The 17,395-nt window shown below is 44.4% G+C and overlaps 1 protein-coding gene across 5 annotated transcripts in view; it reads right to left on the reverse strand.

Annotated features, from left to right (window-relative positions):
- The window catches only part of EP300 (E1A binding protein p300), a 174,819-nt gene that overhangs the window by 127,583 nt on the left and 29,841 nt on the right, over positions 1-17,395 (reverse strand). For all 5 annotated transcript variants that reach the window (XM_044984360.1, XM_044984354.1, XM_044984346.1 and 2 more), the window contains exon 3: positions 300-476. In XM_044984360.1, the coding sequence (XP_044840295.1) occupies positions 300-476 (177 nt within the window). The remainder of the gene's footprint in view (positions 1-299; positions 477-17,395) is intronic.

A 17,395-nucleotide genomic window follows, 5' to 3' on the forward strand; every position in this document is an offset into this window, starting at 1 on the left:
TTATATTGTTTTATTTTTGAATGAAGGTTTTTTTGTACATAATTCTACATTTGTAAGTTCAACTTTCATGATAAAGAGATTGCACTATGACACCACTCACTCTCTTCCTCCTTTCCCGGCTCTATCTTTCATAGTGAGAGCTAGACCCTCCTCCATGCATGCCTATGACACAAGGGGACAAAGAGAATGCACACGGTATTTGACAGCTATAAAATCCAAGAGTACCACAAGCAGAATATTGCAAGAAGCCCATACTTGATCTGCTACCATTTGAAAGTGGAACCTATAATTCTACCTACCATGTTAGGCATTCCTGTCCCGGGAACTGGCTTCTTGTCCATTGGAAACTGGGGTAAGCTGTTTGGTAGCCCAGTCTTATTCTGCATCTGGGGACCAAGTCCACTGGCTCCAATTTGCTGCCCAGTGTTCTGGCTGTACGGTGAGCCATAAGGACTGGGATTGCTCATCATTCCCATCTAGGAATTAAGAAGTTTAAAAAAAGTTATACTAGGTTTAGTTAGGAAGATGTGTTTCCATTTAATTTTACTTAGCTTACTATTTCATACAGCATACTACAAGAAGAGACTAGCTGGCACATAAAGAGCCAGGAACCAAAAGTCGTCTGCTACATGAGGCCCTAACACATGCTGCCTGTTCCTCCTCCAAACCACCTTATGTACCTTCATACCCTTATCATAGCAAGACTAAACACACTGATTATGCTGTCTTCTTTAAGAGTTCTACAGAACTAGTTGACACCTATGCTAGTCTGGTTAGAACTGTTGCAATATTTTCATTGTAAAGCATTTAGTCCAGCAAGTTTATCACTCAGGGTTATCTTTCCTTTAATTATTTCTTATTAGGGTGCTCATCACTATATAGTAGTAGAGCACTTCACAAATGACTACTGTATCCTTGCATCTGTGTGTGGTAAAAAAGCACCCTAATTTTACAGATGGAGAACTCAGGCATAATAGAGAGCTTAGATGATTTGCCTATGGTCATGAAGGTAAACAGTAGGAGAGCCAGGAACAGACCCAGACACCTCAAGTTCCAGTACAGTGCCTTAACCACAACATCGTTCCCAGTTAGAAGTTAATCAAACACGGCCTCACTCCACTCTGACATAACTGAGCTAGTCACAAGCATTTTTACAGAGCAGTTCATGTTCTATCACTGTTTTCCAGACCATATTCTTTCATAACATTGTTCTGCGGGTGAGGAAATACAAAAACACAAGTCTATAGCAGGTTTGGCTAGCAGAGTTCTTGGAAAAGAAAACCTGTCCTGGAAACATTGCTAGAGTCTTGCTAGCAATAACCATGTTATATCCAGTTGCAGCTAGCACTGTTGTGAGCCCAGTGAAGAGAAAGATAAACTTTAAACTTACTAAGATCTCATCTACAGTGAAGGATTGTCTACACAGACTTAGTGAGTGGCAACATAGGTGCCCACAGTAGCCTCCTATGTGAACCCTGCTACCACACACTGGAAGCTCTAGAATGCACTTTGACATACTGCTATCAGTATATCAAAGTACACTAAGGAACTTTTAGTGAATGGTAGCAGGGTCCATAACGCCAGCTAGTGCATGGCTGGCTAGTATGCTGTAGATTTACACCCTGGCTTGCTATGCACCAAGTCTCCATGTAGACCAGCCCTTTATTTGCTCCAATTACAGCAATCAGTGGTCAACCACCTGCATGGCTGCACCAGTGCAAGCGATACCACCACTATTTTCATGAATAGAGCTTAACCCAAATAATTCCTACCCATCTGTTAAAGCTTCCAGCCCCAGTCCCCTGCACACCAAACACCTTCTACAATACAATTGTATACTTTCAATACAAAACCAAGAGGCAGTATAAAATTTCATTAAATATCAAAGACATACAGGAAATGCCATACCGAATCAGACCTGTGATCCAGGTAGTCCAGTACCCTGTATGAAACTAGCCAGTCCCAGATGTTTGAGAGGAAGGTGTAGCATGGTACCCTGCAGGCAGTATGAAGTTATGAAATCTGCCCATACGACGTTTCCTCCTACCCCGCATGAAAATTTATATCCTTTTCAAAGCAGTTTTTCTAGGTTTTAACGTCCTTACTCTACCATCACCATGGATGTTCTTGTTAGATATCTATCACTGTAGCAGATGCATTACTCATTTATATATTTAATTCAATAAAATCCTGTTTTTAGCACATCAGAAAGATGCCAGAGAATTTCCAATCTGCTGCACTGGGTGTGCCTCAGTATCCAGGACACCTGCCTCAGAATTTAGGTCAACAGTCCCATGAAGTATAGAGGACATTGTGTCCACCAGCCCTTTCCCTTCCTTCACTTCCTCCAATTTCTTTCCCTATACTGTGTCCTTCCCCTATATTCCATTCCTCCTTTGGTTTCCTCCTATCCACACAAATCTCTTATTCTTCTCTTTTCTTCTAGCCTTAGTCCCATCTATATGGGTTCAACTCTTGGAGACCTCCATTCCAGTCTGTTCCTCAAAACCATGCAGTTGAATGTCCTACAAAAGGATTTGATTATCTAGCTCCAGTTTTAAGTTTAACATACCGTTTCCTATATATCTGATTTTTTGCATGGACAAACAATTTAAGCCTGAATTTCCTCAGCTTTTCTATAACTGGTACTGCCTTCTAACCTTGGTTCATTCTAACACAGTTCATCCTTGTAACTCCAAGTATCCATCTTACCATTTTCATTTTTTTTAAATCTTTTTTCTCAGACAATTTGGAAATGTTTTCCAGGAATGTAACAGCAGGAAGACTAAAAATACAATAAAGGTCAGCATAAAAAAAAAGTTTTCACCATTATCCAGGTGAGATGTTAACATCCTTCCATCCCGTAGCACTTGGGAAAGAGGATGCTGAAATATGTATCAGAATACTATTATTCTGGACACACATTATTTGGAAACTCCATTATATATACTGGCCTCTGATTAACAGGTATTTAGTCAATTTAAAGCCACTCAATCTCCTTTGGCTGTTCTGTTTCCCCACTCAATAAAAGAGCTTATTGGCAGCTGTGACAGCTTTGTGTCTCCTCCATTACCATTCTCCTAGGCTGTTCTTGGGTCCTCTTCCTAGAGTGAATAACTGCAGTGGCTGCTTCTGCTGTTCAGAGCTTTCTCAAGCTGCAGAGTGAAAGCAACCTGCTTCTCAACTTAATTACTGCCCTGAGATTACCTGTGCTTATCTAAAGGCTTCTTTTCTTCAAGTAATAGCTTTTAGTGATCCATTACAGTGGTTCTTCAGCCAGCATGCAATCTCTAGGTCAGAACCAGACTTGTACTATTGGGTTACCGGGAGAGGGGGCGGGCGGAAGCCCGCCCCATGCTAACGGATCTCCCCCCCAGCCTAAGGGGAGGATCCACAGGGCCACGGAAACCCACTAAATGCGGGGGACAACTAATAAAAGAACAGGGACAGGAGTGAGGTCAAAGGGTCATAAGGAGGGAGCCTGATGGGGACACCGAGCAGAGAACCCCGGACAGCGCCCACTGCTCCCCGAAGGCGTCAAGGGAGCCAGCGGACGCCGCCCAGAGGAACTCCGCCCGGAGACGTGAGCGGACGAGGGACCGGAAACAAGCCCCACAGTCGCAGGAGTCTCCGTCGGCCAACCTCCTCTCCCTGGTCGCGTGGATGGCCTTTTGAGCCAGGGCGAGGAGGAGGTCGACCAAGAGGCAGAAGGGGAGTGGCTCTCTTACTGAAAACCTGCCACTTGAGACAAACTTCTACCAGGCAAGATAAGTTTACCAAACTCTTAGAAAAGCCAACCTTTTAATACAAAAACCTCACACTAGTTAATAGTTTCACCTACTGCCATGCATGGGATGGATCTTTAGAAGTAATGGAATAAAAACTGGTATTCATTTTAAGCAGGAATGATCCTCTGTCTAGATACAGTGATATTACCTGAAGGACATTTCTAGGTAAGCAGATAACATTTTCCTATTCACTCAATTAACACCCAAAGATCCCATCAGCTGAGGAATGAATGTTTACTTTGTAGAATTTGGTGAAATATGGATGAATGTGGCTATAATGCACTTGATCATAAGCATACGACTTCTGCCCATGACATCACAACAGTATTAAAGAAACAGATTCTAAGGTTTAACGTATTAGTAAAAACCTTTAAGTCTCTGAAGTTCTCCATCTCAATTTTAATAGATGATTTAGAGGCTCTAGTTTAGTTCAATGTAGACTCTGGTAGCCCCATAAGTCCAGCATATACCAAAAATTTTCCTCAGTGTGAAGGTTTGAGACACAAGGATATGTTTTTTTGATATTTTGGGGGATAAATAGTGGTTCAATCAGAAACCTCTTCTGTTTCATATATACCCAATACCAAGACTAAGGGGGCTCCTGACTGACACCTATCTGGCAGTTGTGACCACCACCACCACCAGAAAGTCCACCTGGATGGACTGCAAGTACAAGACATCTCTCTCCAGCTTTCAATCAAGTGTACCACAAGAGCAATAGGTAGGAGGTAAGTAAGATTTCAGGGTTATGTAATGGTCTTTTGCAGAGGATGCATCATAGAGCCCAGATGCAAAGACATTCTTCTTGCCAGATGCACAGAGAATACTTAAAGTGAAGATGTGGTCTCATACAACATAGCAGCCTTCATACACCCAAGTTAGACCTCTCCAAATGAATTCTAGGACATAATTCACTTTTGACAGCGATAAATAATTAATGGTCTCTTCACCAGTATCTAAACCTCACCCAAATCTTAGAAAAGATTTGACAACTTTTTAATTGACGTTAGTGTGATATCATCCAAGTAGCTCTCTTTAGATACTTGCCAAATATTTGGAAGCTAGCTAACATTTGTCTGGTTTGGGGTGCAAACTGATCCCTGTGATAATATAAACTATGTGGTAGGAATACAGGAGACTGGGGGGGAGTCACATTAGAAAGAGCCTCCATCTTGGCCCCTAGGTCTCTATCTGACAAAGTAGCAGAGAATCTTCGTTTTAAAGGCAAATAGGTCCATTTCTGTCTTTCCAAGAATATCTAATTGGAGGCTCCACTCTGATGATCTTTTGAGGCAGTCTGCTTCTGGTACAAAGAGCATATATCCCTCTTGAAACAAAGAGCATAACAATAAGTGGTTCCTCTCCAGTCAGAAGAGCAGAGAGATACAGAGTGATCCTGGTTTTTGGTTTTGTTTTTTTTTTCTTAAATATAGCTCATGATATGTATGTTGGCAATTAATTTAGTGCTTTGAGACAATTACAGGCCTGCCTTGGGATTTGGACAGTTGCTACTACCTTCTTTGGAGCCTGTTCTGTGTATTACATTCATTCAGGAGTAGGTTCCCATACTGCAAGGATCTATTGTGTGAGTGAGGAGAAGAATAACCTGTCTGGCTATTTAAATATTCCCTTCTAAATATTCTCTTTCTTCCATCATTTTAGATAACTATGTAAAGTTGTGCAGTCTTTAACACATGATGTAATGTGGAGGAGAAACCTTTGGATCACTCATCCTGAGCCACAGAGTCCCATATGAGCCAGTCACCACAACAGGCTTGCAGTGATAGTCATATGAACTGCTCCCAGAATTGTCATAGGTTTGCCCTGGAAGAGGTGACGTGATCACCACCAACGAAGGACCCATCAAACATCTGAAGGGACTGTCAAGTGGTGGTAGATATTCTTATGTAGTAGAGACCCAGTGTTCAGAAGTTCTGAAGAGGTGAAGATGAAGTACTGTCCATGGAACAGTTTACATAAAACACACCCCCATGCTGACCAGCTGAAGTCATCGGTCTGTTGATGCCTGGAGAGTGCTTGAGGAACAGCCTGAGGAGGACTTGATTTTTATAAAGCTTTTCCTTGGGAAATATTAAGAGGCTCAGAGTGGGTATGCAGAGAGCTCACAGGTTTAGAGTTACTGAGATATGGCAGCTTTGACGGTTCATTGCAAATCCCACGTTTTAAAAACAAAATGAGCAGTTTGGCAAGTGTGACCTTGTATGACTGCACCTTCATCAAATTGTCCAGACAATGGTAGATCTGAATCCTCTCGTCCATGGCTGTCTACCAGAAATAAACTGTCTGAACACGAAACGAGAGGATTCCAAACCAAAGGTCATTACCTGAATATCTTATGGTTGTTCCAGAATGCAAAACATAAGTTGTTAGCTGGAACACACTGAAAATATAAAGCTCCCTGATATCGTGGAACATAAATCTCAGAGCTAATTTTTGATTCAGAAGAAGAGCTGGTCTCTATCCTGGAATCTGTTTTGCACATGGAGAGGTTACAGATGGACCAGTCCAGAATTTCTATCATCCCAAGGAAAATGGAGCTGAAATCTATTGGAAGTGATACTGGACCAGACTGAAAAGAAATTCTTAATCCTTTCTCCCAGGTGAAGATAGGCCCCATGCCAGAAGACCTTCACTGTCTTGCAGAGAATCCTTTCTGGACAACTTCTCTGGCTAGTATTAGAAAAGAGGAAGTTACTCACCTTGTGCTGTAACAATAGTTCTCTGAGATGTATCTCTCTCTATGGATGCTCAACTGTAGATGTATCTGTGCCCCTATGCCTCTGACAGGAGATTTTAGGTAGCAGCGTCCGTTCGGCCTACACATGTGATCTCCCTCCTTCATGCTCTGCCTAGAGGCTAATTTAGCCCTGTGTAGGCAACCCACCCTCAGTTCCTTCTCTACCGCAGAGCCCCTTGTCGAGAACTCTGAAGTAGACGGGATGAGGGTGAGTCATGAAGCACCCATAGGGGGACATCTCAAGGAACCATAGTTACTGCACAAGGTAAGTAACTTCCTCTTCTTTGCATACTGTCCCTACAGGTGCCGCACAGTAGGTGACTTCACAGCATTCCCGTTCCCCTCCTCCCACCAATGGAGAGCTGGGGCTTCAGAGTGGAATCGATTATTGATAATACTGTGGAGCTGAAGATGGCATCAGAAGCGGAGTCTTGAGTAATTGCATAGTGTTCCGGAAAAGTATGAGCAGAAGCCCAAGTTTCTATCCTACAGATTTCTGAGACGGGAACATCTTTAATAAATGCAGCCGAGCTGGAAAGTGATATCATGGACTGTGTGCGAATTTCTGATTGAGGTAGCAGGTTATGAGCATGACAACAATAGTTAATGCAGTTCAAAACCCCATTTGGAGAGCCTTTGAGGTGATTGTGGAGCCCTTGGATCTGTCCACATTTGAGAGGAAGAGTTCAGAAGATTCCCTAAAGCCCTTTTAACCTGTCAAAATAAAATGTTATGGCTCTCCTAACATCAAATATATGTAGTATTGCCTCCCTGTTGTCACTATGCGACTTTGAGAAAAAGTTGGTGAGATGAATGAGCTAGCTCATGTGGAAGGACCAGGCCACCTTGGGTAGAAACTTTGGATGAGGCCTTAAAGTGATTTTGTCTTTCTTTAAAGACAACCATGAAGAGTGGGTGCACCATCAACACTTATTTCCCCTATTCATCATGCTGAGGTGATGACCACTAGAAATGTTGTCTTAATTGGCAGGTGTAGAAGAGAACAAGGTTCAAAGGGTGGTCTAGTTAGGGTCCCATGTTGGAACTGGGCTTCTGGTGTGAGGAGGTGGTTTCCAACGCCCTTGAGGAAATCTGTGTGTTGTTGGATGGGCAAATATTGAATAGCTATCCACCCTCTGGTGGAAGACTGTCATGGCCATGAGATGTACTTTGAGTGAGAGACCAGCCCCTTCTGAGAACTAGTATATAGTCTAGGGTCAAAGGGAGGGAGGAAGCTGTCTGAGCAACTTGTTTGGAATTGCACCAAATTTGGAATAATTTCCACGTTTGCAGGTAAGTGCAACAAGTCATTAATTTCCTACTGAGTAATAACACTTTTCAGGTCCTCAGAGCAGCAGCTCTTGGTGTGTTGGAACAATGAAGCAGCCAAGCCTGGAGCCGAAGGATCTGTGAATTGGGGGGATGGATGTGTCAGTCATTTTGGGAGTGTAGGTGAGGAATGGGTTGAAGAGGAATTGGAGGACACATTGCTAGCTGTGTCACATATGGGTAACACTCTTGTCTCGGTCAGTTGGGGGCAATCAGTATAACGCTTGCTTTTTCCCACCTTAATTTTAATAGGACCTTTGATATCAGAGGGAATGAAGAAAAGGCGTATAGCAGTTCTCTGACCCACTGAAGAAAGAAAGCATCACCTAGAGACTATTTCCCAAATCTGGCTCTGAAGCAGAGTGGAGACATTTCTTGTTCTGGTAAGTAGCAAACAATTGTATTGTTGGGGTTCTCCATGACCGAATATTGTGGAGCACTGTTTGGGTTCATTTCCCATTCATGGTTGTGAGAAAAATTACCGCTGAGACTGACTACTGTTATATTTTGTACCCCTGGCAGGCAAGCGACTGATAGAAATACACTGTAGTGGATTCATCAGTTCCAGAGTTTTAGTGCTTCTGTGCAAAAGTAGGGTGATCTGGCATCCGCCTGGCAATTTAGGTAAGTCATGCACACTATCTTGTCTGTTATGATATTTGTCAAGGTTTCTTCCCCACTCTGGACTTTAGAGTACAGATATGAGGACCTGCATGTGAACTCCTAAACTGAATTACCAGCTTAGATCTGGTTTTGCTGCCACCACTCCCAAATACTAGCTCCCTTCCCTGGATAGTCTTAACACCCATCCAACCCCTTGGATCTTAACACAAGGAGAATTTAACCATCCCCTGTCCTTTCCCCCACCAATTCCTGGTGAGTCCAGATCCAATCCCCTTGGATCTTAAAACAAGGAAAAATCAATCAGGTTCTTAAAAAGACAGCTTTTAATTAAAGAAAGACAGGTAAAAATCATATCTGTAAAATTAGGATGGAAAATAACTTTACAGGGTAATCAGATTCATAGAGCCCAGAGGAACCCCCTCTAGTCTTAAGTTCAAAGCAAACAGAGGTAAATCCTCTTAGCAAAAAGGAACATTTACAAGTTGAGAAAACAAAGATAAAACCAACACGCCTTGCCTGGCTGTTACTTACAAGTTTGAAATATGAGAGAGACTGGTTCAGAAAGATTTGGAGAGCATGGATTGATGTCTGGTCCCTCTTAGTCCCAAGAGCAAACAACCCCAAAACAAAGCGCACACAAACAAAAGCCTTCCCCCCACCAAAATTTGAAAGTATCTTGTCCCCTTATTGGTCCTTTGGGTCAGGTGTCAGCCAGGTTACCTGAGCTTCTTAACCCTTTACAGGTAAAAGGATTTTGGTGTCTCTGTCCAGGAGGGATTTTATAGTATTGTACACAGGAGGGCTGTTCCCTTCCCTTTATAGTTATGACAATATTCGAATGAGTATCCCTGATGAGTGGGAGAAGGTGTGCACAAGCCTACGGTTGATAGAGTACAGCTTCCATGGGGACCATTTGCCCTGAACTCTGTGATTGTTTAGGGGGTCCCCAGCCTATCAGAGAGGCATCTGCTGTTAGAATCAGTGCTGCTGGTGGTTGTGTGAATGTGATCCTTGCACATACATTGGGTGGATCTTTCCACCATTCCAGGGAGTGTTTCACCCCAGAGGGTATTGACAGCAGCTTGTTGAGCCTGTCCTTGTTTGGATTCTAAACATATCTGCGCCATGTCTATAGATACCTCATATGTAATTGGGCATGAGATGTCAAAAATATGCATGACACCATGTGCCTGAGAAAATGAAGGCAATTTCTGGCTGTCATTTGTGGGCTGGCCTGAACTGTCTCTAGGAGACTGGTCAGAGTGTTGAATCTGTGCAGCAGGAGGAATGCTCGTCCTTAAACTGCATCGAGTTCAACCCCTGTAAACTCCAAAGGCTTTACTGGAGTCAAGGCCAATTTCTGGGTATTGAGTTGTAGACCAAGTTGTGCAAAAATGTCCTTTGGGTGACTCGTAGGGCATCTTTGAAGGAATGAGAAGGCAGTCATCCAGATATGGGTAGATTACAATATCCAATGTTCATAGATGTGCTGCTATGACAGAGGACCTTGGAGAATATTTTGGGTGCCAATGAGAGACTGAATGGAAGTGGATCTGTACTGGTAGTGGTCCAGCCCATAGGTAAATCGAAGGAATCTTCTGTGGGACAGTAGGATTGAGATGTAGAAATAGGCATACTGTACATCAAGGGCAGAGAACCAATCTCCCTGCTCTAGAGATGGAATAAGTGCTGCTAGTGTGATCATCTTGAATCTTTGTGCCTTCACATATCTGTTTAGTGCTCTTTGATCTAATATGGGTCTCCAACCTCCTTTTCTCTTGGGGATCAGGAAATATTTGGAATAAAAGCCTTTGCCTTGGAGGTGAACAGGGACAGGTTTTACTGCCCCGAGGTACAGATCACCTGCTATTTCCTGACATGAGTCTCGTGAGAAAGATCCCTGAAGAGGGATGCGGAGAGAAGGTAGGTAGAAGGGAGGGAGGTAGAAGTGGATTAAGTAACCCTTGGAAATGATCTCCAAGACCCATTTGTCAGAAGCGATGTTTTCCCAGTTCTAGAGGAAGAAAGCTAGGCAATATCCAAAGGGCTGTGGAAGGGTCTGTGTGTTGCAGCTATTATAAGGAGTGGTTGCTCAGGGTCTTGACCAAGGCTTCAAAACTGGTGCTTTGAGGTTGAGGGCTGAGATGTTGAAGATTGGGAGGTTGACTATTTCCGCTTCTGCATCCTAGGTCTTTTGTTGTGGTTTGTTGTATCGCTGTGGTGGGGGGGAAGGGGGGGGACTCTGCGAGCTGGTTGTAAACTAATGAGTACATTCCTAGCGAGTGCCGAGTGGCTTTGGAATCCTTTAAAAGGGTGAAGCGATGTGTCAGTCTCGTCAGTGAAGAGTCTAGAGTCCTCAAAAGGGAAGTGCTCAATCGTCGTCAGTACTTCCTTAGGCAGCCCTGAGAGGTGTAAGTTAGCCCGCCTCATTATCACTGCCACTGAAACTGAGCAGGCTCCTGTAGGCACAGTGTCCAATGTGGTCTGTAGCTCTGTTCTCACTACCAGCTGGCCCTCATGGATGACCACTTGAAACTGTTCTTATTGTGCTTCTGGCAAGTAGTCAATAAAGTGAGTTTTCCATAATTCATGTGTTGGTACTTCACCATTAAGACTTGATAGGTTGAAATCCTGAATTGCAGAGTTGCTGAGGAGTATGCCTTCCTCCCAAATAGGTCCAGCCTTTCCACACTATCATAAGGGTTTGATTTAGCATAGTGGTGCTTTCCTTGCAAATTAACACCATCCATGACAAAAGAGTTAGACCGAGGATGCATAAAAAGAAAGAGTGTGCCTCTTTGGGGGGACACGTAGTACTTCTTGGCTGTTTTACGTGGTACAATGGAGGCTCTTCTCTGCCAGATGATCTTGACAGGATCTAAAAGCTGCTCATTGACTGGGAGGACAATTCTTGAAGAGGAGGTGGTGTGTAATATGTCCAGCAATTTATGGTGGGTCTCTTTCATTTCAAGGGAGATTTTCAGTGTGTCAGCAACCCTCTTAGTGAGATCCTGAAAAAGCTTAAAATTATTGGCCTGTGATGGCTGAGGGGACATCACTGACTCATTCAGTGAGGGGAGAAGGAGATATTTGCTGGGGGTATAGTCTTCTTTCCTAGTTTGGCCTCTTGGTCCTCAAAAGTTTCCTCCTGACATTCTGGGGCTCTGGATACAGAGACTGTAGGAGATCTCCTAGTTGAGTTTCTGTAGGAGACACTGGATGCCCAAATAGTATGATGCCTGTAGGCTGCCCACGGATCTCAGTACGGCCACTGGGGAGGAGGAAAGGACATGAGTGGCAGCACTCACAGGTGGCCATATCAGGAGGGTTGGGGACTGGAGCATGGGTGTAGTTGGGAAGGTATCAATTGTTGTAATTATAAGGCACGGTGAGAAGCCAGAGAGAGGTTGTGGTCTTGGTCACTCCTGCTGGAATAGGGTGGGGCTGATAGGGAAGCTGGAGGTGAATGCACTAGTACCTCTGGTGATTCTGGGTACCAGAACATGCTTGATACCAGTACCAAGTAGTGGGAACTCTGGCATCTCTGTGATCATATGGGTATTGTTGCGATCGGTATCAGAGGTTACCGGTGCTGATTCATCAGTACCGATGATCTTTTATGGGAGTCGCAGTCCAAACAAAGGTTGCTCTGAGGCAGTTGGTGCCCGAGGATTTCTTTTGCGGTACCAGTTTTGCAAAGACTATGCCCTTCACGTCTTTAGGCATTACAGCGGAGCTTGTACCCGAGGGTCCCTGTGTCTTCTGGGTACCATATTTCAAAGTCACCAGTGCCAAAGTGACCAATTGTGCCAGGATCTCCTCTGGCTGGTAAGAAGCTCAGTTTGAGGGCTTGTAGCCCTCTTTTTATTTGGAAGCTTTGCGAGGGGAATCAGAAGATTTTCTCGTTGGCGCTCCCTCCCTAGAAGTTGAAGGCTCTAGGGATGATCTTCGCCATGGAAGAGATTCAGGACCAGGGTCGGATGCTAGTTTAAGAACACCCTACATAAGGGGGAATTTCAACTTTCATTCAATTTTTTTGGGATCTAGCCTTCAACTGCTGACAGAAGAGGCAATTCTGCAGGATGGGAGGCAGAAGTGTCCGTCTGTAACAGGAGAGGCACCATTTACAGCTGGGGTAGTGAAGCATGCCCCTTCCATAGGGTGATCCCCAAAAAGGGGGGGCGGGGGGAAGAGGAGAAAATAGGGAGAAAAAAATAAATTAAAAATGGAAGCTCGGCATGCTACAAAAGTAAAACTCTATAAGACTGAAAACACTATCAACTATAATGAAATATGAGATGAGAAAACCGGACTGCTACTCGCTCTGTCTCAGGCCAAGGGCAGTTGATAAGGAAATGTGGGAGGTTTACCCGCACAGCCCTAGAAAGCCTCGAGGCAGAGCAGAAGGGAGGGAGAGCGCATGTGCAAGCCAAATCGACACTGCTACCTAAAATCTCTGATCAAAGGCACAGGGGCACAGATGTACTTACAGTGGAGAACCCATAGGGACACTACTCAAAGATGAAGAATCTCTTGGTCCCGATCAATTGAAAGACAAGAGTTTGACAATTCTTGTATAGCTGACAGTTGCAGGGAAATAAATCTGTTTCCCAAGTACCTGTCAAAAATGGATGGCTGAGAACAATTTAATTCATACCTGAGGAATTTTTAACGGCTTTCAGGAGAAGCTTGCTTAAGAGTTTCATTCCATCAAAGTGTGCCTAAACAAGTTTGCCTTTGTAAGGCTAAGCTGGAAAAGGATAGAGACTGAAAAACTTCTAGGGAAGAAAACCCACAGAGAAAACTCGGCCTCAGAGCACAAAGACAAAATTTTGCAGGAATACCACCACCGCTATAGTTCACTAAGCATGCTTCTAGAAGGCATGGACAGGCAAGCTGCACTGGAAAGAGAGGAACCACTGACCTATCTTTGAGAAAGAGTGGAAAAAAAGACACCAGTTTCAAGACTGATGGAGCAGATCCCCATTGTAGGAGGGAATTCAACATTTCCATCTATTGGTGAATGGAAGAGAAACTGAAAACAATGCCCTTGCCTACTTGACCTGGACTTTGTTCTCTGAGAAGCAAGAGTGTGAGTCATCTCATACAAAGAATATTTGTGTTACACATTGCAAGGAAGACAAGTCCTAGGGCAGTCAAAAAGTTAATATTCTCCTTCAGAACAGTATCTAGTTTATCCCTAATCAACCAAGAATCCTGGAATAGGATGACCATAAGCTTGAATTTGTTTGTTGAAGAATTCCTCAGATCAAGTTCACAGAAAAAGGACTCTTCCAAACAGCATTCATACCGCCTAGATAACTGCATCACAGTGCTTTAATGGCAAAACAAAAGCTTTTAACCAAAGCTTAAGATTCCCTCAGATCTAAGACTGGATCACACCAGTCTGTGATTGTGTAAGCCAGTCTAGAAAAGCCCTAGAAACACAGGACATGTACACTCTGACACCCAGGACAACCATGAAGAATTACTAATCCTTGCATAAAGCTCACATGCAATCTTTCAATCCAGAACATCTCTAGTATATTACGTCTAAATTCGAACAGTGGATTTGATATAGGAAACACAAAAAGATTGATTATGGGAGCCAACAGCTTCCTGTATATAGTATCAGAGGGGTAGCCGTGTTAGTCTGTATCTGTAAAAGCAGCAAAGAATCCTGTGGCACCTTATAGACTAACAGACGTTTTGCAGCATGAGCTTTCGTGGGTGAATACCCACTTCTTCAGATGCAAAGTGGATCTGCATCTGAAGAAGTGGGTATTCACCCACGAAAGCTCATGCTGCAAAACGTCTGTTAGTCTATAAGGTGCCACAGGATTCTTTGCTGCTTCCTGTATATAGATAGCCAGCATGTGTTGTCTTAATCAAAGCAGTTTTGAAGTGATCTAGCATTCATCCAGTACCTATAAAAAACATTCCTAACCAGAATTAGACAATGTCCCCATCATTCCAGCCTAAACACCCCCCCCCCCCCCACAGGCTGGCATCTTCATCTTGAGAATGTCAGCTACAAACCTCACCAAAAATATTCCAGTTTCTCCTGCGTTACTGGACTGAAACTGGGGCTTTGCATTGGAGCTGTTTTCATCATGGTCCCCACTGCTTATTAATTTGAAAGGCAGAAGGAATTCTCCTGCAAAATAGCTGCAGTCTTTTAGAGCAGCAGTTCTCTAGCAATTATACACTGCAGTTGATAGTGATCTTTGGAGAGGCTGTAGACAATATTTCCCCTAATTTTAATCTGTGTACATAACTAACAACTGTTTGAGAGCAAGTTTAAAAATCAATGAATGCAGTTTTACATTCTCTCCCCCTCGTTCAATTCTTCTCCCAATTCCCACTAACCTCTTCATTCTCTCATTCCCACTTTTTCCATATTCATGCCATAGCCCCTATTAATATTTTCCTCTCCTTTCACTTTCCTCCCCCCATTCTTCCACTTCATAAGAACGGCAATACCGAGTCAGACCAAATGCCCATCTAGCCCAGTATCCTGTCTTCCGACAATGACCAATGCAGGTGCCCCAGAGGGAATGAACAAGTAATCATCAAGTGATTGATTCCCTGTTGCCCATTCTCAGATTCTGGCAAACAGAGGCTAGGGATATCATCCCTGCCCATCCTGACTAATAACCAGTGATGGACCTATCCTCCAAGAATTTATCTAGTTCTTCTTTGAATCCTGCTATAGTCTTGGCCTTCACAACATCCTCTGGCAAGGAGTTCCACAGGTTGACTGTGTGTTGTGAGAAGAAATACTTGCTTTTGTTTTAAACCTGCTGCCTATTATTTTCATTCCGTGACCCCTAGTTCTTGTGTTATCAGAAGGAGTAAATAACACTTGATCTCACACACCCTCTTCCTCATTTTCACTGTGTGAGAAAAGTTACATGTACAGGGAAACCAGGGGAGAGGGTGCATGTGATGAGAAGAATGAGACATAGGAAGAGTTAAAGTGAAGAAGAGGACAGAGAGAAGATATAATAAAAGTGGTTTATGGAATTAATGAGGAAGAAAGAAAAACATAAGTGAATTAAGTAGACTGAATGAAGGAAACGGATAGAGTAAAAGAGGAATAGGGAGAAAATTAAGTCACAGGTTTTAAAGTTAAGCTCAGGTAAGTCATTTCTTCTGCACACAAATTGAAGAGGAACAGATAAGGGGAGAGAAGTAGACAGAGTTGCTTTCCCTCCCTGCCCCAAAATGCAAGCAGCAGCAAGCTGCCACCAGGATTGGGAGAGGAGGTGAAGATCCTGGAGTCCCTTCTTCTCAGCCAGGAGTAGCAGTGGCATAGAAAAGGCATCCCCTCTCCTTCTCAGAGCAAGACTGCAGCAAAAAAGGCTGCTTTGGCCAGATGCAACAGCAGCTGCAGGGCGCAGACAGGGAGCTCCAACACTACCACTTCATGCTGGGAAGCAAATGCCTCTAAAATTAGGAATCTTCAATGTGCAGCAGGCACTACTGAGTGCCTTGTGCCTACCAGTAGTGTGGCTGCTCATGAAAGTTAAGCAGGAGTAGGGTTAGAGATTAAGAGGCTCCTTAGGCTGTAAACTCCTTAGAACATGGACCAGCCTTCTGGAACGTTTGCACTACTGTAATCAAAACAGCATTGCTCTTGTTTCCAGCTACTTCTCTAGCTAGCCAAGCTCTTCAATGGAAGACTGTAGTGAGGTGGAGAAGCCTCCCTCCAGACTGGAAAGCGAGGGACCACTACCCTCTCTTTCCTGCTTGCCAGACAGGCAGGACAGGAAGTATAAGGTAGGGACCTACAGCTCAGTTGAGCAGGATCCATGGAAGGAGCCACAGATGAGCCCATGCTGTGCAGCACCCTGCCTCTGAAGGAGACTTGCCAGGACTGCCATCCACAGTAGACCCTGAGGAGACAGAGGACACTTGGACTACATAACCCCATCCCCAGGCTGTGGCTGGAAGTAGCCCAGGGAAACCAGACTTTAGTCTATTTTTGTTACTGGAGCAGGGGTCAGCACATTGCAGCTGGAATCCCTGCTGACCCGGGGTGGAACACTTTGCCACTGTTAGGGCCCTGGGTTGGGACCTGGTGTAGCTGGATGGGCCTGAGGTCCTCCTACCCCCTTGCTGCCAACCCCACCCCAGGGGTGGCAGCCTTTGCACCCCTAGGTCAGAAGGCCTGTGCTTGGCTTGTCCCCCATCAGGAGACTGTGAGCCTTAGATTGTGCGCGTGCTGGCTGCCTTAGCCAGGAGGCTTAGGCTAATATCTGTCCCCTGCTCTGCCCTGCCCAAAGAGCCAGAGCTTTAGACTGTTAGTTACTGCCAGCTTCAGACAGGAAGCTGTGGGCTAAAGACTGCTCATTGCTCTGTCCCGCCCAAGAGACTAGAGAATCAAATAGTTACTTGTTGTTTGCCTCTGCTAAGCGATCTCAGAGCTATAAACTTCTTACTGCTTGGCCCCACCAGCGGAACCCAAGCGATGTTACCTGACACAGCGAGGCGGAGTGGCCTCCCTCCCCACTTGAGAGCAAGGGATCACTTCAAAGAATCTACAGACCTAGCTGAAAATGAGGACTACCACAGCTACCTCCCACCAGCAGTCACTGCTGTAGTCACAGATAATGTAGACATCAGCCAGCCAGGAAGCATGGAAAGGGAAAGAAGCTGTATACACTCACGTTTTTCTTAATTTCCCACAACTGTACTATCATCGAAAGCAACTCCATCAGTGGTAGCTATAGTAGATGCCCCAGTACACTCGCATATTGGTGAACTTCTGTGGCCACTTATTCAAGAGTAAGAAAGTTTTGTCACAAGCCCTGGCAGCTGACCACCAGCCCACTGCTCAAGCCCCACCAGCCACCACTCTGGCAGGGGTTGAAGCCAAAGTAGTCACGGAGGT

The sequence above is a fragment of the Mauremys mutica genome, chromosome 1 (genome assembly GCF_020497125.1).
Source record: "Mauremys mutica isolate MM-2020 ecotype Southern chromosome 1, ASM2049712v1, whole genome shotgun sequence".
Classification (NCBI taxonomy): domain Eukaryota; kingdom Metazoa; phylum Chordata; order Testudines; family Geoemydidae; genus Mauremys; species Mauremys mutica.